The sequence below is a fragment of the Diadema antillarum genome, unplaced genomic scaffold (genome assembly GCF_040938485.1).
Source record: "Diadema antillarum isolate AM-2024a unplaced genomic scaffold, OU_Dant_1.0 scf00000063, whole genome shotgun sequence".
NCBI lineage: Eukaryota > Metazoa > Echinodermata > Echinoidea > Diadematoida > Diadematidae > Diadema > Diadema antillarum.
In genome coordinates this window covers 2,211,990-2,232,771 of record NW_027270952.1, presented here as the reverse complement: position 1 = coordinate 2,232,771, position 20,782 = coordinate 2,211,990, and the positions used below count along the sequence as shown (strand labels likewise).

At 38.1% G+C, this 20,782-nt stretch overlaps 1 protein-coding gene across 1 annotated transcript; it reads right to left on the bottom strand.

Moving 5' to 3' along the window:
* Positions 1-15,033: 15,033 nt before the first annotated feature.
* Positions 15,034-19,584, bottom strand: LOC139716257 (zinc finger protein 367-like). The gene is made up of 4 exons (XM_071627824.1): positions 19,195-19,584; positions 17,900-18,019; positions 17,208-17,352; positions 15,034-15,307 (listed from the first exon to the last, which is right to left on the bottom strand). The coding sequence occupies exons 1-4, from the start codon at positions 19,550-19,552 to the stop codon at positions 15,034-15,036; spliced, it is 897 nt and encodes a 298-aa protein (XP_071483925.1). The 5' UTR covers positions 19,553-19,584.
* Positions 19,585-20,782: the final 1,198 nt, after the last annotated feature.

Here is a 20,782-nt window from a genome sequence, read left to right as displayed (position 1 = left end):
CCCCTCTAGTATGGTGTGAGAATCCTCAACTGCGCGCTATCAGTGTCCCCCAGTCGGCTCGTGATGGCGCTATAACAACTCTGCAGAATGTATTGAGGCTGTATGATAAGACTAGACATGGAAAATGATGACTTTGGTATGTACTGACATCATTAAACTGTCTTCACTGTGACCAGTAATCATTCATACACTGTGGGATACGTTATACCAAGTTTGTGAATTGAGGCAAACTTCATTTTTGCAGCTCTTTTCTTATCAAGTATGTAGCATTTTCATGCACATTTAAGCATTGTGATGTGTAAAATTACTAAAGAAAAGATATTGTAGAGAAACAGCGTACTAAGAGTATGAGAGAGAGGTCGAGAGAGAGGTCGAGAGAGAAAGAGAAGTGTAAAAGGGCTATCTATACTGTACTTCAAAAGTACCAAGTTTCTCTTCTAGTACTAGTGACTACTTTGTATATATTTCCTAAATTCCGTTATTTCCTTTTCAAAAAAGAAAAAAAAAGAGAAAATTTGCCAAGATGTATCTGATTCTCCTATGCAGGAATTTGAAAAATTCCCACAAGCATGTACATACAATGTACCTTACTATTAGTGATGACAAACTTGTTTAGTTTAACCATTATCTGTACTAGGCTCTTCATTTGCTGTTTTGAAATACGGGTGATTTCATTGATGAATGAAAATGTACATTCTAAATCTAAATTTCATCTTGAGATGTGGTTTTATAGTACTCCAAATGGTAGATGTAGTGAGTGCTGCAATTGCTTTTAAATTTTGGTACAGCATCAACCTCTAAAAGCTGTTTCCCCTTCTGGCAAATATTTGTTCTTCTTTCTCTTTTTTTTTTACACATGGAAAAGTGAAAGATACTGGAATGGATATAGCATCCTTTACTTATGGACTTATCTCAAGATTGGAACTTTAATCTACTGCACTGAATTACCTTTTGTTTTTGTGTGTGCAAGGCTTTATTGTAATGGCTAGATGAGAAATAAGCATGCTAGGAAAGTCCAAACTGTATCATGTTTTATGTGTGTTTGCCCATTTCTCGTTATCGCATATAATTGTAAAAACTCAAATGGCGGCAGCACTATTTAACTTTCATAACAATGAGTCGACAATGCTGTACTGGTACACAGCGCGAGCTCTATTTGATCATACACGAAAAACATAGAGCACTATATCTCTGTCTCAAAACTGCAATTGTTTTGTAGGTTTCCTTAGCAACTCTTTTGTATTGGGGAAATATAATATCAACTGTAAGCATCTGAAAATGCATTTCTGTTGTGAAGTGACAAAGTTTTAATGATGATAAAATGGAGAAAATTGGATGTGATTACTGCATATACACTCTATCTGTGTGTGCTGCACAGTAACTCCACATTATCAGAAGTGCACACGTGAACCTCAAAAGTGTGACTCCGCTTGACCTCTACGCTCTGCATGTTGCATGTGGGTGCGTAAAATTGGCTCATTTATTCGCATGTAGGGTACAGCTAGTGTATGGACCCGACCACTGGCGACTAAATGTTTACATTTATATGCGATAGGGAGAATTAAACCAGTGTCTACAACCCCAAGGCTGAAGGAAGGCATAAATTCTGTCCACTGCACAAAGAAACCACAGTACAATGTTTCTTCCATGAGACTGTCTACTAGTTATCTCATTCAACATCACCTCTCTGTCTATGAATGTATGTGGGAGAAGCAATCTTACAAAGAAGGCAATTAGCAGCTTGTCTCTCATTGATGCAATAGCTCTTTTTTTATGTGCAAAGTGGAGGGGAGGAAGAAAGGAGGCTGCAGTACATTATACCCCAACCGTCAGTTCCAAAGATATTGCATAGTACTCATGGCTGAATTTGTGTGTGATTGCAGCAAACAACTATTTCATTTGTAGTTGAGTCATTGAAGTTGTCTTGGGAAATGTACGAACGACAGCTCAAGTTCGTCCTTTAAAGGCACATGGTCCCGGTGGTTTAGTCAAATGCGTACGCGGGTGCACGGCACAAGCTTCCTATATAGACCTACGCTATTGACTCCTCTTTAGCGCATACACTATGACCCATTTCCCCGAGTGCGAAGAAGTCTGATCCACTGTAGTCAATAGTCCGATCACAGTTCGGCTCATGATTCGACTGAGGGGGATGAGAGATTTAGCAAACTTCTTTTGTGATGTCATACTAAGAAGCACATATGCACGGACCCTGGCATTACTACAGACTGCGTGATGCGCAGAGAAGACAACAAAGGCAATGTTACCTAGCAACACCAAGCTTTACTCTTGATGACAGCTCAACTTCGGCAATCTTCGTATCAATGCTAACAGTGATCGGCAGTATCATTCAACAGCGCCCCCTACACTACCGGGACTATGCGCCTTTAAAGTGGAAATTGAGGCAATGTATGAAAATCACGTTTTGTTTTGCTTTGTTCTGTTATACTGTACAGCTGTGTTTATTTTGATGGTAATCCTGTGCAGTGAGACAAATTTAAAGTTGAGGCTTTTAGCTATTCAGATTGTGATCAAACGCTTTCTTTATTCCTGTTTCCAGAGGTTGAACACATGAATGAAGAATTTGCTGTAATTGCGTTTTAACCTTCCACACAAAGAGAACATTAATTTTTAGGTGATTTATTTTAAAAGAAATCATAATCTACTTTCATACCAAGTCACTTTTTATTTGGGGTGTTCTTTTGATGAGACTTGTCTTTATCAGTCACTGTTAAGAACAGTTACATCATTTCTGGTTTTAACATGCAATCTTCAATGAAATGGATCAAAAACCTCCACAGACTGTTATTTCAAAAGATCTATCACAAAACCACTGAAGTGTGGTTCCTGGGACTTTAAGGGTTAAAGATTTAGTAGCATTGGATTCATGGGCGTTCCAGTGGAATCCGAATCAATCTTCATTCGCTGCCCACTGGAGTACATTTGAAAACCACAAATACCACCCATCGGGGAATATGTGCATCGAAGCATATTACGCTTATCAGTAACGATCGACTCCAGTGGAGATTCGTCGGTTGTGTGTGTACTTACATACAGATCAGTGATGAAGGTGTACACAGTTTGTTGTGGGGATTCTCAAATACATCTGAGCCGGGCCAGCCTTCCACTCTATGGCATCCCCACGCTACCGGGGTCTTTAAATCAGGTGTTTGACTTTGTGCCAAAATCTGCATTAAATCCGTACAAAATGGAAAATCTAATATTGCTCCTGCTTCTTAGAAGAACCTGAACAAATGCTTTATTAATTCATCTATTTTGTTCTATTTTATTGATTGATTATTTAACAAAACAATACAAAGTAACTGTAGTAACTGATTCAAAAATTTTTAAAGGTCTCTAGTAACTTTTAATCCAGATTGCAGCCTGTTGTGACTCCCAGAGAAAATAGTAAGGTTTGTTTGATTAAAATATGTGAATTGATGTTAAGATTTGCAAACATGTTGACCTGAACAATTACCTTTACAAATAAAATTACAAGCAAAAGTGTGGCAAAGAGAGAGAGAGAAAAAAAAACAACAACACCACCAACAACAACTACATGTATACCATCTGATGTTTGTAACATTTGAGTACAAGTGCTGCTGGTATGGTCAGTATTGAAGCCCTACATGTAAACTTTGCCCCATTACTAATCTTAATTGTTAACTGTACCTTGAATCACATAATCTTAAAGTATACAGGAAATTATGATTGTAATCAGTGGAGTTCTCAGAAAATGCAGGTGATATGTAACTGGGGACTCCATTTATGAGAATGATTAAATCGTACAGTGTACTTCCGTTAGACATTGCACACAGTGCAGTGTGTGTCCCTATCTTACCAGCATATTCCTATGTTTTTCTCTGTAGTTGCCATTGTATTTCTAGGCAAACTAGAAGTGATTTTTTTTTTTTTTTATGTTACATATCACTTTGCATGATAAGTGCTGTAAGCATAAGACTCTTGTTTTGTTTGCATCGTTACATTTTTGTAAATTCACTTGGCTGTTACTTTGCTTTTGTTTTTTTGGCTTCAAACAACAGCTAGTATACATTGTATGTATTGTTTATAGGTCATTTGACAATTACAAAAGAATATTATTCTAGGAAATGCGTGTGTGTTTATTTTTTTTAATGTAGTGTAAAGATGTTTACATTGCACACAAACTGAGTCACATAGTGTATTTGAAACTAGGAGCCAGCTAGTGAAATATATTTTGTCTTTTTGTCTTGCAATCTTTTACTGTACAATTTACCCTCGAGATCTCTTCTATTATTAGTATTCAGTGTAAAAACAAAACAAAAAAGAAGAAATATCCTCATCAGCTTCTCACTTGCTGAAATTTTACAGAAAAACTTTTCTTTCTATAAACCGTAAAAGTATGCCATGGCTTACTGTATTCCTGTGGTGGCAGCAGTGAAACAATAAAGGAAAGGAATGATTACTGCAGCCTGTATTCATATTCCAAACGTACAAGGATTTTAATGAATGTAGAAATTTCCCTTTGCACCATCCGCATACTCTTAACCCATTGAGGACGGGCTGATTTTGCTTCAGCACGCATTTTCCATCGATACTTGCCCGAGTATACTCGGAACTCATCCTCAACGGGTTAAAAATGGTATCGTGGGTGTGTTTTGCATACAGAAAATTGTATTTAAACAAAGCATTGGTGCACAGGACTATTGTTAATATCCCGGTGAATACAGACCATTTGTGTACAGTAATCTTGCTGATATTTATAAGAAGCAGTGTGAATTAGGCACTACGTACAATAAACCAGGGTACCTTGGCACAGCTGGCTGGCAAATGCAATTGATGGTGAGGTTTCTTCAAAAGATGCAGTTTAGAAGGCAAGTTACATCAAACAGCCGAATGTGGGTTTTGTTGACTGCTTTCATGTTTGTTTACTTCTTGCTACGCTCTGCCAGCAATAAAGATCAGGTACTCACGGTCTGGTCAATTTTATAAATGGTGACGGAAAGAAATCAAGCTGGATCTGTGTTTTTGTATCGATTGTAATTTGTAATGACTTGTGGTTCACCCCTTTCAATGGCATCTGTGTGAGAGTGTTGTCGTTTTCGTGCTCGGGCGTGTCGCATGCGGCATCCGCAGGCGTTTCTCCCTGGCAAGTGTCAAGCCACTTTTCGTCAACAGAATCGGATGCAGGTTAGAGCTCGTACAACCGTGGTAGAATTAAAGTTTTGTTGCATGACAAGCTGGTGTAAATACAAGTAGCACATGATTATCGACTTCAGGATACAATAGGACGATCAATTTGAGACTGTATATAAGCTTCTAATGTGCCAGGGCTAAGGGCAGCAATGTAAATTGATGTACATTTCATGGCGACAGAAATTGTAGATTTATTTGCAATGAAAATAGCAGAAATTATAAATATATTATAGATATTATATATATATAAATATATACATATATATTGTCTATCTAAATATGAAAGTGTGTGCAGTTAGGTAAGGACACCGGTTGCAATGAGGTACTTGCTTGAAATTGCTCAATGATACAGAATGAAATTGTCAAATGTACTAGTCCTGGAAAATGGCATATATCTGGGAAATGGCATATATTTGTCATATTTTGGGGATCTACTCTAAGTGTTTATGTTGATATGCAAGGGTGCATTCCTCTGGTAACGATTTATGGCATGGGATTTCCGAGAAATGTGCCACATTTGATGTAACAGTCATCTGTCCTAGGGCCTGCGGTTCGTATGTATTCCAGTATTCCAGTTACCATGGCAACAGTGAGATTTAACCAGTTGTTGATTTGCGGTCACTGAGGAGGAAGTTGCGATCAAGAGTCTGACTGCTTCAATAAGTGCGGACATGAAATTTTCAACCAAATTTTAATCAGAATGTGAACTGGTCCTCTCAGACTCACTCTGTATTGTTTTCCTGTCCACTGCTGAAAAGGTAGAAGCCCTCATGAAGAATTATAGGGGAATTTGCTGTTAGTAGATATAATCAGCCCATCACAAGGCAACTTAACTTATTGGTTGGGGAAAGTTATTGTGATTTGTTGTTTTAAGATAGATTTAAATTGGTCCCATTCTGTTAAAGGCTGTTTAATACCCTTTTGATGCGGTATGTAGAAGAGTAATTTTGGAAATCACCTGAGATAAAAGCGGATACATGGAAAATGATGCATATAACCATTAAAAAAGGTAATGATAGTAACAAATCTAATATTTAAGCAACCATCATGTGCTCAGTCTATCTTCAAATGACAGCTTATTTTGGTCAAATCTTTTGCAGAAACATTGACATGAAAGAGGAATTGCAGTTATTTAGGGAGGCTGGAAGATACTGAGAACATTCAAAGAACATACAAAGAAGTGAAGGTGAAGTTGGAAGATGTCCTTTTAAGTTTCCACATATTCTGTAGTGCACAATGGTGAGGCAATTTGATCTGGAAATGTATTGAAGCTGTGCTGCCTGCTAGTAGTGTCTACTAGGATATAGATGACTTGTTATTGAGGGCTTCTACGCTTGACAGTGGAGAGAAAACGAGATGAGAAACCCAAAGTTCCATGTTTTGACAATACCCTTGGCACAGACTGGAAGTAAAAAAGCAACACCAGTTGAACTGAACCTCGATGGGCCGTGGATGGGAGGTATTTTGAGAATGTTCTTTTGTCTTCTAGAGCTTATTTCTCATGGTGAATCAGGGAGTAAATTCACAAGCTAGGGAGCGGGTTTAACGCCCACGAAGCAAAAATGTCTCTCAATTTTTGAACACAAAATTCACTGATAAAAAGAGCAGTGCATATCTTACCAATATGATGCAAAGCTAAAAGCTGTGGGTAACAAAGGACAAAATACTGTCAGGATGCCAGTGTCACATCCAAACTTTCCATTTTTGTTTTTTCAGTCTCCATTTCGGACAAGGCGTGATGCAATGAATCTGTAGCCAAAAACAAGCAATATACATTGTAGAAACTCTGCGCTTGCGCCGTCAAGCAAATGGTGGAAGTATATATCTTGTACATATGTATGAAACGATGATACCACATTCTAGATACAGCTCTTTGTAAAGCCTGTAAAAACAAAGAAAAGAAATAAAACGAGACAAAAAAAAAGTTGGAGACTTGACCAGTGTATATATGACTCATGGATCAATAGAGGGCGCTGTATGTATATGCCCACCTTTTTACCCATTCCAAGGGCCATGCTACCCCACTGACCGAGCTCTTACCTGACCGACGCCCACGCCAGATAGAGGTGACCACACATTATGCTCTTATATTTATAACATAATTTGTACCAAAGAGTGACATTTTATCTTTCTAGCTGTCTTTGAACCTGAATGATATTTTGTGTTGGCAAGAAACTTTTTTTTTCTTCGTATTTGTTTTGTTTTTCCATTGAAAACTGAAATACAAAACAAACGTGCAAAAAAAAAAAGTGATGTGTTTATCTTGGCTTCTCATTGGTTTCCTTGTCAGATCATTTAGAAGTGAAGGAGAGTGTACAGAAAGGTGAGATTCCTATGGCAAGAATGCGGTGAAAGCAAATTGTTGGTGCAAGTTTGAGTGAAATTTGATGTGATACGGCCCTCGCAAGCACAGTGGTCCAATTTACAAGGGTAGTTTAAAACCATGGTCTATATCTGCTCTATTGAAGAAAAGTATTAACACAGACATATCTTCCTGTATTGATTTTTTTGTCAAGTTTTATTCTTTTATTGCAGCTAATTGAAAAAAATTGTCATTCATTGTTGTAAATAAGCACAGATTATTCATTGTTTAAGTAGTAGCCATGATAAAAAAAGAGAAAAAAAGACGGTGCTTATTTTCATCAATGAAAGGCAATTTGTTGATTAATTGCAGTAAAAACAACTTGTACTCATTAATTGTAATATATACATGTCTACACAATATACCCGCTGCTATAAGGGATAAGAACCAGCACTGACTGTTGGGCGGAAGCTCGATAGTCTAGTGGATACAAAGAGTTAAACACCATGCGCACATATAAACCACTGAGTTGATACAACACCTGTCTTATAATCAGGATATCATGGGTCTTTTAAAGTCAATCCGAGTAGGCACAGCTTGTGTGTGAAGGTGTCAGCGTGTCTGCATTAATGAATGTTTGTTGGTTTTATTCGTGATTTGTGATATGCATTCACCCAATTGGACTGTGCATATATACTGTATACGCCAAATATTTCGCGAGGTTTTTATTTTCGCAAGTCAAGTGCTATTCGTGAAATTAAAGACACATGAAAAAATTGACTGTGATCTTGATATGAATTTGACGTATTGGTATGCACATTTCTCTGTTCAGTTCAGTACTCCACGATCGCGAATTTGACCACTCGCAAAATCGTCGGGAAGTCCCGATTTGTGAAAATTTAGACTCGCTAAATATATGCCGTATACAGAAATCCATGGACTAGGTGTAAACTAGCTTTGTAAATTCTGGCCAGTGAAATCTTCAAACATGGTTATCTTATAGGTAAGCAGCAAAGAGATTTTATAGGGAACATAGTCCTTTGTTATCAGTCATCTCTGTAACACATGTATCACCATATGGCTTGACATGTATAATGCTCATTCTTTCTCATGGGACAAAATTATTACAATATTCTAGCAAAAAAAAAAAAATTATATATATATATATATATATATATATACATTGTACGTGTATTTTTCTTATACTTGTATATAAATATATAAATATATAAACATATATAATATATATATATATATATACTGATATGTTTAAGAACTTGATTTTTTGGTTGACTCTCACTTTCATTTTGTTGCCTCTTCTTGGTACACCAGGGCTCATTGCCTGGTCAGCTCCCTCCCCCCCCCCCCCCCCCCCTCTTGCTGTTGCTATTTCACTATTTTCCTTTCTTTATCCCTCTGTTGTTCCTCATCTTGTTCCATGTTGCCTCCCTATTCATCCTTATCCTTCAAAGGTTGCCCCCATGGTCCTTGTGATCATCACTGACCCTCCTCTGCCTTTTGTCTGTTCACCCTCCTGCTCTAATCCCCCTCCCTTTACCTGTTGGGCTCCTTGCCCATGACCTCCAACCCTCCCCTTTTGTTTTCTTTGTTCTGTGTCCCTAGCCCTCCTAGACTGTTCTTGTTGTGTGCAGTCCTTGTGTGATTGCTGTCTCTGCCTGTTTGTCATTTTGCCCCTAACAAAGATTCTGCTAGGATCGAAAGCTCAGGCCCCTTTTGACATTCCCAAAATTTCATAGTTGGAGAGGTGGTAGTTATTTAAAACTTTCCTTGATGTAGCAAGGAAATTGTTATTTCTTATTTGACTTGATTTGATTTTGATTTTGACTTTATTTCTGAATTTCTTTTTCATACATAAATGAAATACAAAGTCAATTGAACAAACTAATTTGAGCACAGTATAATTTGAATCTGACAGTAAAAACAAATACATGTAAATGATTAATTCAAATATTCAACTTTTTTCCCCTGACACAATGCAAAATGAAAATAAACAAACTATTTTGTGCATACATTTATGCAAACATAAGTTATAGTATATCTCTTGCTCAAAGACAAATTAAACAATTCTTGATGTACAGAAATTCAGGAGATCATCGTCATAAGCAAGCGTGTGACGAGGACAATGGCCTCAGAAATGATTGTCTAAACAATGCAACATTGTAAGAATATATTAAACATATAAGTCACCACTCACTGAGTGGCGATAAAGAGAAAGGGAGGGAAGAATGAGGGGAAAAAGTGCAGTTGTGCATTGTGCAAGATGTGAAATGTTTGCATGGAAATGAGTTGTGAATATGTGTTAATACTGTTCATGTTTGTTTTCAAAGTGATTTGTGTATAAGTTTCATAAAGTCTTACTGTCCATGTTACATTCATCATCAGGGCATTCTAATTTTCCAAGCTCAACTGGGTAAACTGAGTTGCCCATTAACAAGCTTTTAATTCTGTGGAATCAAAATATGAAGTAGCATAGTTTTGTAATTATAAAGAAAGAAAAAAACTTGCTTGCTTTTATTTATGCGCAAGGGCAAGTTGCACGAAATGTGTGAAAATTTCCACTTTTACAGTAAGTGATGTGATGATGTGTCAGGTATGTGTGTTATGGTATGCACAATGGAAGATGTGTTGTTGATCAGTTGTTGTTAGTTGTCTCGTCTGGTTGGCTTCTTTTTGGCAGTGCCAGTTCTGTTTTCATATACACATACAATGTATAAAGTTGCTTTCAAGCATTATGTAATTTCTAAATTGCACTGTCACCATCACTATCACCATCATCGTAATTGTCATGATGATGATGATGATGATGATGATGATGATGATGATGATGATGATGATGATGATGATGATCATCATCATCATCATCATCATCATCATCATCATCATCATCATCATCGTAATTGTCACCACAATCATCACAGGGCTGCCAACCTGTGCAGTTGAAAAAACAGTAAAATGTATACCTGTATTGTAATTGGCTCCACGGGGAAATGAAGAAACAAATTGGTAATGTATTTTTGGCTAGTAAAGCACGAGTTTATTTGGCATAGGATGCTGAAAATTTGAGTCGAATAAACCCGCGCTCTATTGGCCAAAAATGCATTACCAGTTTGTTTCTTCATTCTAGATTAAAAAAGAAGAAGAAAGAAAGAAAAAAAAATATATATATATGTATTTGTGAATTTTCCATGTGTTGGACTTCAAATGTTATAACTATAAGAAGAATGAGTCTTAAATACGCCGTCTGCAGATCCAACAAGGTTTTTATCTGCAGATAAAAACCTTGTTATATTTGCAGATGGCATATTTGAGACTCATTCTTCTTGTGTGTGTGTATATATATACCGGTATATATATATATATATGTATATATATATATATATATATATATATATATATATATATATATACAGTTGTACAGAGATATAAACTTTTTGAAAGTAGAAGACATATCTTGGTTTAAATATTGAAAAAAAAAAAGTACATTTAAGATTTCAGGAAATCATTTTTCACCTCAAAAAAACACAGTGACATCTACTTCTATTCAACAAAGAACATACAATGTTAGATATCATCAAAACATACCAGTTGGCAGCTCTGTCATCACTACGAGTTACAAATTAATCATCACCATCATTGTTATTTTCTGTGTGGTCATCATAACTATGGTTATAATCATCATCACCAATCAGACATACCTAGGGCAATGTATGTTCAATATACATGTACTTGTAGCTGTGACCTAAGCCGTGATTATGCCTGTTTTGTGTGGTACTACAGTCAACCTTGCCAAAGTCAACCTGGCACAAGTCGAACAATAGCCCAAGTCGAAGGCCTTTTCAAGTCCTCTTCTCTTTTACACTGTATATTCTATTGCTTTTAATCCCTCACAAGTCAAATTTTCTTAAATCTTTTACTTCAGTCAAAATAGATTTGACTGAGGCAAGGTTGACTGTTTGTACAATATACTAGCCCTGATCCTTGCCATGTTCGTGCCTGCTTTGTTTGGTACTACAATGTACTAGTATTTAATCACCAACGTTATCAATGCAAATTGTCTGAGAAGAATGAGTACATCAGTTACCACTGGTCACCAGTGTACGATATCACCATGGCATCCCATCATCTCACAAACGCTCACATCTCTGCACCCAAAGGTTAGCAGGTGGATGACATTCGATACATAGAGCATTCAAACACACATAGTCAACAACTGTCGCAACACCTGACTGTGATCTGAAAGCACAAATTACTTTTGCGATGTGCGCTATAATTTATTTGACATCTCATTTTGGTATAAAAAGCCGTACAAATGCTTATTTTCTAAGCAAATTCGCCCCCAAAAATAGTCCTCATGGCAAATATTTTTGTTAAAATATATATCTTACCACAGGTAAAAGATCACTCCCAAGCAATCGCAATGGTTTACATTTGATACAAGTACTGCTTTTGCAATAAATATAAAAAGTACAAATTCTGCATACTTGTTAATCAAAGTAGGGGATTCAAGGTACAGTATACACTGCTAAAAAGGTACTTATTAAAAGGGTATCCCATTGAGCATAGCATCATGAACTGAAGCAGTTATTCCCTAGTGCTCGTACTACTTTGACAAACTATCACAAAATGCAAGCTCAAGCCATATTTTGTGTAACAAATGATGCACAGGCCTATTTCGTGGATCAGTGAGAATTGGATGCCCTCGTTTAATTTTGGAACATTCTGAAACCCACTTGCTGCACTTGTGGGTTTAACAGTTCCAAAGTTAAACCAGCGCATCCAATTCTCACCGATCCCCTACTGCCCTGTGCATCATTTGCATTGACTTTCATATATATGGTTGTAACTGAACACTGTGTGATTTAATTCCTTTCTGCTTTAAGTCTGGTAGATGAGTTTTACAGATTGAAAAACGGAGCTCCAGTGATCTAGTCTTCTATGATGCTATACAGCATCCCATGGACCTTAACAGACATTACCTTTGCCAATGGAGTATCAAAGACCAAGTACTTTTCAATCAGCATTGCAGTTGCAGAAATATGCAGGTCAGAACTATGGAAGTAAAAAGCTTAGCTACTCGAAATCTATACAAGTACAGTGTAATCCCGTTACAGTGAACATGGTTACAACAAAATTCTGGTTACATCGAAATAAACATTCATAAACAAACAAACTATGTTATTTATTGTTTATTTGTTCAGCTGTAACGAAATTTCGATATAACGAAAGGAAACTGCTGGTCCAGATGACTTCATTATAATGGGAGTCCAATGTACCTATTTTTTGTTCACTTTCTGAGCATTTGATAAGTAACCATTCTTTATCTGTGGCTACAGTCAAGTATCTACATGCAACCAAGATTTAATATAATAGCTACATCTTTATGCAAGCAGTAATGTTAAATTGCAAGTTCGGTTATGATGAGCAGTAATACATGGAGCTTTAGATGATCTGTTGTATCTTACATGCTGCAATGTACACAGAGCTGATTGTCTTATTTATGAGAAGTTTGAGAAAGATTGAGGAAAATCTGACCTGTTCTAGATTTTCATGTGGCATTGTCTTTAGACGGGATCTCTTACAACAATTTTTGATACCAGATCAATATGACAATACAGTATCAAGAAAATATAAAGAGAAAAATATGCAAGAATTCATTTTTTGTTTCCATTTCATGAGAATTTCATAATTCCCTCAGCTTGTTCCTGGGATATGTTAGGGGCAGATATCATTCTCCATGCTTTCTGGATTTACATTTGTTTACTTTTACATTCACGTATGGTGGTTTGTTTTAAGCTCTTCAAGTCTTTATTGACGAAGAGTAGAATTATTGCTCTAGGCCCATCCATAAAGCTGTTCCTGTGTAAAGACTAGCTTCACAAGACCTGTCTTTACACTGTGCATCCATATGAGTGGGATCCCTGCTTTCTCAACACCAGACCAGTTGCTGCATCTGATCACATCAGCTTTACTGTAGTCGTAGTTGGTCCCTCATTCAAAATAGCATACTGTATACGCCACATAATTTGCAAGGTTTTTATTTTCACGAATTTCATGAGTTGGGTGCTATTCACAAAATTAAAGACACACGAAAATATTCACTCTGATCCCGATGTGAATGTGACGTATGCATGTACATTTCTCCGTTCAGTACAGGACTCCACAATCGCGAATTCAACCACTCGCGAAATCGTCGGGATTTCCCGTTTCGTGAAAATTTAGACTCGCGAAATAGATGATATATAATGCAGTATTTGAGCAAAAAGAGGCCTTGTACAATACCTTGGAACATTTTCTGTGACTGTTAATTTGGTCCAACAACTCAGATTATCAATCTGCTGTTCTTATCGTCAGTAAAATGCACAAGAGAACTGCTCTGTTAATCAAACAATGTTAACATTTCATCATTTTTCTCCCCATGGATTTAAAAAGGGACATAACTATCCATAACAGTACCCATTAAATTAAAAAAAAAAAAATATATATCTTGCTTTCACATGCATACCACATACAATGTGTAGCTATAACTATTGTCTGTGACACATAAAATCATACATACACTGATAAACGCTGACATATTCACAGAGTTATTTAGAGATACCAATATAATCTATTTGAATATTTACAGAGAGTCAAAATCACAGGACAGGACAGTTTACAAGAAACAAAAATGCTGGCAAACAGAGAACACAATAAAAAACACAAGTGTATAAGAAAAAAAGGATGACACTGGAAGAAATATGCAGGGAGAAGTCTCGAACAAAAGCGTAGACTGCTTTCAACCTACAAAAGAGTGGAAACCTATGCTAGTTTTCTGCATCTTGCCATGATTTGCAGAGCGCCTTTAATAGACTCCTACTTGCCCCTAAAAATGCAAACTCTCCCATCTGGCTAGGTTGAAGCATCGGGACATCTTCCTTACTGCAGCGCTCTTTACAGGATGTGCTAATGTCCTCCTTGTAAGGAGGTTAGGCCCGACACTGTCCAAGTTGTTCTGAATGAAAGCAGTTGCAGCAGAGCAGAGAAAACATTCAACAAAACATGATGACCAGACAGCTAGGAGATGTGATGACTGTCCGATCATTAGTAGGTCATCAAACAGAGTGTCCTGTTGGGCCATTTAGGTCTACAGCCATCTTGGTCAGGTGGTGGTGGTATTGTTTCTGGAAGAGGGCTCTCTATTGACTAATGACAAAAGCTATGATTTTTTTTTTTTTTTTTGAGGAATGCAACAATTGTGAGCATAATATGTACACACCAAAGGATACTAGGCACACAATGCCACTGCCACCTGACTACGACAGCTATCTCCATGATACCATCAAGACACTCTATCAAATGACTGAAAGTTACATGCTCACAGCATTTCAAAAAATATTAATCTAACTTCACTCAAAAGTTCACAAAACTTTTGGTCAATGTTTCCCCCCTCCGCTGCATCTGCTTTCATTCAAAGTGAACCTTTCCTCTAAGGAAAATCTTCCCCATAATAAGATAGAGGGAGCAATGTTCTGCCAAAAGATAGTACCCACGGCAGTCTAGCTGTCTTTTGGAACAGGCGGCAGAGCCATAGAATTCTGAGCCAGCTCAATCAGCGCTATGGCCCCCATCATCTTCTCCTGCTGTTCCTCGAGCAATCGCCGTACCGACGGTCTTCTCCTCTTGGGGGTCTCTCCGCTGCCGCCCTCCTCCTCTCCGGGCGAGGTGCTGCCGCTCATGGCGCGTAATCTCTTCCGTGAGCCGCGGCTCGAGGTCGGCGTGGTGCTGGTGGATCCGGCTCCGCCTCTTGGCTTCTGTTGACTGTCGGCGTACCTGGGTTAGGTTTCAATAAACACAGTCATAAACGTTACTATGTTTAAAGACTGTGGCTTAATGTAAAAGGGGAAATTTTCGTGCATTTTGCGCAACCAAAAGTTATCGCGAAAATAAAAGCATGCAAACATTTTTGCATGTCATATGTTCCAGTAGTTGATGTCTTGATTCCGCGGAATCAAAACATGTGAAACTCTTCTTACTCGGCCAAGCGCAAAAAAATTAGTTGCGCAAAAATATGCACTTTTACAGTAGTGCGTGAGGCTGTTTGCCCTTACAAAGGAGATTCAGTGCCACCAGACTTAACATATTAAAACCAGGCAGGTTTCAGTCTCCAGAGAGCTACTGTAAAACTGGAAGATTTTTCCACATTTAGGGCGATATGACACTAGCGCAAAATAAAAACACATCAAAATGTTATCTTGTTATTGGTAATACTACTTTATATTTGAATTCCACAGAATAGAAAATAAGATAGAATTATCCTACCATGCAAAGTGTTAAAAATAACTCGCACAAAAACTTCTACTTTTACAGTATTAGAGAAATACATGACAGTATGTGCCCCATGTATCTCAATCATAATGTTTCCCAAATCAGGGAAACGATGAATAATTTTTGTCAAGACATGAAAAGATATACATTTTTAGGGAGCTTCCTGCAGAATCAGGGAAATTTGGTAGATCAGAGGTTCATGTGTTCAAAATCCCAATGGGCACACACAGTCTTGAAGATGTTTGATTCACTATGCTACTGTTGACCCAGGAAAAAAGGAAAAAAATGTCACATGCAGTGCTGGGATGCAACAGTGATAGTGTCCTCTGGAAAGATTCAGTTAACACTGAAAAGCTACCATGGATTTACAGCATTGTCATAAGAGGAACATTATTATCACTATTATCAAACAAGGTGAAAGGAAAGAAAATCATATACATGTAAGAGGTACATTTCATCATTGCAGTTTGGTTTGTTTGTTTGTTTTTTTTTTCTCTCCGGACTTCACAATTTACCCCACATTCACAGGAGACCTTAAAGTCCATGCAATGATGTGGACTATCTCCATCGTGTGGGGAAGTACACCCATGCCTTCTACAAATATTTATCAAGTACTTAAACACAAACTATCAGAAGTCAGTGTCTTTTAGGAGGGCACTTTTTAGATTGGTCACCATGATTAGAACTTCAATTCCTATCTGTTACATTTTGTCAGGTTTGGAAACTTACATGAAAAAGGAAAATTTGAAGACATATGAGTATCTGAATATAAGAACGACCCAAGTCCATGGAAGACCATTTCGAGTAAACGTAAAAAAACTTCATATCTTTTTTATTTGTCCAATAATATTTTATTCAACTATGATAGGAAGGCACCATTGTATATATACAAAGTAGAACATATATTATTATGACAATTAACATTTCCATTAATTGTGGAGAGACCATTTTGTGTGATGGACTTGGGTCGTTCTTTGAATCATATGGACTTGGGTTGTTCTTTGATTCATATACATGATATTCTGCTATAGAGATGAAAGAAGGATGACAGAGGGTGCTATAATATGAATGTAAGAATGACCCAAGTCCTTGATTCTTACATTAATATAAGATTTAACTCATTCATTTCAGGCACTTCCGGGGGTAATTAGGATTTATCATTTATACACAAGATGAGTCCATGCATAAGCTACAATTTCCCATGTCAAACTGAATTTGGCCAAAAATTGGACTTGGGTCATTCTTATATTCAAGTCTTCATATCTAATTTTGAGACAATCACTTTGCAATTTTGATGAGGAAAACACACAATGTGTAGAATGATTCCTGTGATTTGAAGTTTGTCTGTTTGGTGCTTGTGGAGGGGGAAGTGTACACCAACTTTGCCAAAAAGAGACGAACTTACTTCTGCAGCCATGAAGCAACCTCTTGGCTGTTCTCATCTGAACGGGTGACTTCATTTACAGACACTTGTGTCGTCTCGCGGCGTAGACTGGCATACGGATGTTCTGCGCAGTGTCTGTTTGCATGAGTGAATCTTGTCTGGCAGCCTGCATCCGAAGCATCAGAGTGATTTAAAAAAACCAAATGATCCATGAGGGGGGATGACCCTCTTGTGTTGCAACTTTGCAAAACATGTTTATTACTGACCTCATTAGTCCCTAGGAGGTGACTTTATGCTTGCCTATTGTTACCGGTATCTTTTTTTTTTTTGCTTGCTTGCTTGCTTGCTTACAAGGATCCACTATTCCTTTAGGAGCCACATTTAGCCCTTATCAGCCCCCCCCCCAAGATCTTGGACATAAGTGGTGCTATAGCAGCGAAATTTGGCATGTGTGACACCCACATCGTACAAATGTAATCTACAAGATCGTGTCTTGATTTATATAACAGAAGTGCACTGTACTGATATTGACATGAAGGAACGAAAGCATAATTCTTATATCCAGTTGCTGAACGTACTTGATGAGAAGCAAGTACAATTTGTATACATTGTAGTTTAGTAACTTTTAATCCATGCCGGCATTTTTGTTTCACTTGTTATTTATGATAGACTCACATTATCAATATCAGATCACAGTGTCAGTGATCACTTACCTGGTACTGAGCAAGCAAATGGCTTTTCCCCTGTGTGAAGTCTCTGGTGTGTCTTCAGCTGACCACTTTGGACAAATGCCCGACCGCAGTTTGGGTAGTCACACTTGTATGGGCGCTCTCCTGAAATAAAATACCATGCAGATCATCATCACGGGATTGTAAACACTCTAGCAATATTAAAAGTAGCATCTAGTCTATTGTTACCAGTAGCCTGGGTCGTGGTAAAAGGTAATCTGAATGATAAAAGAAAAAAAAAGCAGTACCGTAAGGTTAGGTGTTTATAGGGCAGGGGCCTACAGCCTAGGTCTATCATGTTACTATCAGTATCTCATTGATTTAGTTTAACTCATTAAAACAATTTGTCATTACAAGGTTTAATATTAGCCTATAAAGGCCAAAGGGAATCTAACAGTTAAGTAGATTGTTATTAAATGTCTTGCAGGTAACTGTTCAGGTCTTGTGAATGTTTGACCAGACTGCTCTCTAACGTTAGTAAGATATAAAATAGCGAGGTCTAACTACATGTATATATGTTAGAATCTAGAAAAACAAGGCTATGTATTATAAATATTCATTAGCTTCAGTGTGCCAAAGAATACTAATAATATAAATACTAGGCTGTACCAATCATGGCGCTGCACCATTAGCTACCCGGTACCAATCATGGCATGGGTGCGTTACCGGTACTCTCTAAGGCTGCATTCACATAGAAGTATACTATTCGGGTATTCGGGGCTCGTTTTCGAGGGCACGTGAATAGATTGAATCGAACGATAGGATTTCCTCACACCGGTTCACATAAGGGGGCACTATTCGAAAGTACCAAATAGCTGCGAATAGGTTCTAGCAAAGTGGGAATCGAGCTTGTTCGATTTTCTTGCAGCGTATACCGTCTCTCGTTTATGAAATAATGACAATTTTGGTCTGGATTTGCCCTTTAGCAAAAATAAGCATGTAGACTGACATTCTGATGCAGTTTAGAAATTGTTAATAAAATTTGCTGGGATGTAGGAGGAAGAAATCCTCACTGCATGGGATGGTGAGTTGACGGTGCGGGTGATGGTGTACTCTGTGCCCGAATAGCAAATAGCAAATAGCGAATACCGAATACTTCTAACATGTGAACGCAGCCTTACAGTATACTACTATTAAAACACTTAGGGCCTACTCGAGTAGCTTACGTGTAATAATATATGCACTGTTGTGTATAAATACTGACTGTTAACGTTTAGAAGTCTAATTTTGGGCCTTGTGTATGTGGGCAGGTTACAGGAGATATCAGTCCATTTATTTACCTGTGTGAGTTCGTAGATGAGCCTGCAGTGATTTCTCTCTGGGAAATATACGTGAGCAAATTCTGCATCTTATCGCACCGTCTGACTCACTTCCCGCCTTTCTCAATTCTGCAATCATCTCCGCCCTTGGCCGCCCCCTACACATCCCTCGATCAACTCCCGGCGAGCCTCCGCACGAACTCGACGGGCTTAGCTCGATGTCTCTTGCGCTGTCAGACCACTTCCATGGATAGAAATCACCAAATCCAGGACTCACGGGACTCAGTGGCGTCGGCTTCAGTTGAATGGGACGAACCGGAGACTGAATGATGGTATTTGGCATTATTTTCTGAGGAGAATTCGTCAAAATACCGGCCATGTTGACTAAGGTCGTTAATACAACACAGATTAGAATTGGGGTCTCATACACAACAGCAGAAACAACCAACAACCGTATCCTACTGCCGCCGCGCCCCGCCGCCGCACATAGGCATCACATAGCACACAACACACAACACAGCTCTGATATCGCGCGCTTGCACAACAGCCGACTACAAATTTGGCGCCGTATGACCTCAGTTGCAAGGAACTGTGGGAAATGTCTTCAACGCGCGCTTACTGGGTACTATGGTGTGGACGAACACGCGGGCGATCCACAAAGTGCAGATAGCTCTTTAAAGGGACCCCCTAAAAAACTCAAACTCCGTCCAGACCAGACCCTTGGTAGATGCGCATGGATCTCGGTTTTCATGAAGATAAAGCTCCAAAATAAGTGCTTATCTCATATTTTCTAATTTTTTAGTTAAAAAGGTCCAAAAATTTCATGAATTTCTCTAACTTGGATCCTTGCACAATAACTCATTTTACAAGGAGATCCCTATCTTTGTACATATTCATGTAATTTCCAAATAAGGTACTAGTACTAGTAGGCCTAATGAGAAGCCCTGACGATCGACTTGCCGCTTTGGCAAGTCGCATTAAATTGTCTTTGTTTTTCTGACACGGGTAGGATGATAGGCCCTAAATTGTGAAAGTTACTATCTAATATGACTCTGTGATACACTGAGACTACATATTGAACATCATCATGCGGAATTTGTTACAGATGCCTGTAACAGTCACAGAACAGCTGTCTGACCTGGCGCAAAACTCGCGCGCAATTTTGTATTAAAATTTCACCTTTAAATTCGACTAATCTATGGACAGTGTTTAGGGGAAATAATCCATGGAGGGATAGCCAAATAAATAACATAACATTAAAAGAGATTATCAATTGATGTTACATGAAAGCCCGTAGTGATAAATTGATAATGAAGTAGGTAGTTTGTAAAGCACGTCAAATAAGCAGTGCTAAGTAAAATCTTTGCATTTTATGATAAATACGATAAAATGTGAATGTTCATCGAAATAAATGCTACAGTCCGTGCGTACGCGTATAGGGGGTAACACCTTCGATCTCTATAGTATGCTCGCCGTGTGCACCAGCAGCGTATCAGGAATTCGGCCAGCCGGGCTCGCAAACCCGTGCGTTGTGGATGTTAGCTGCGACAACACATACCCTCCATACCTACCTACCTGCGCTATCAGCGCACCCGTTTGAGAATGCGAC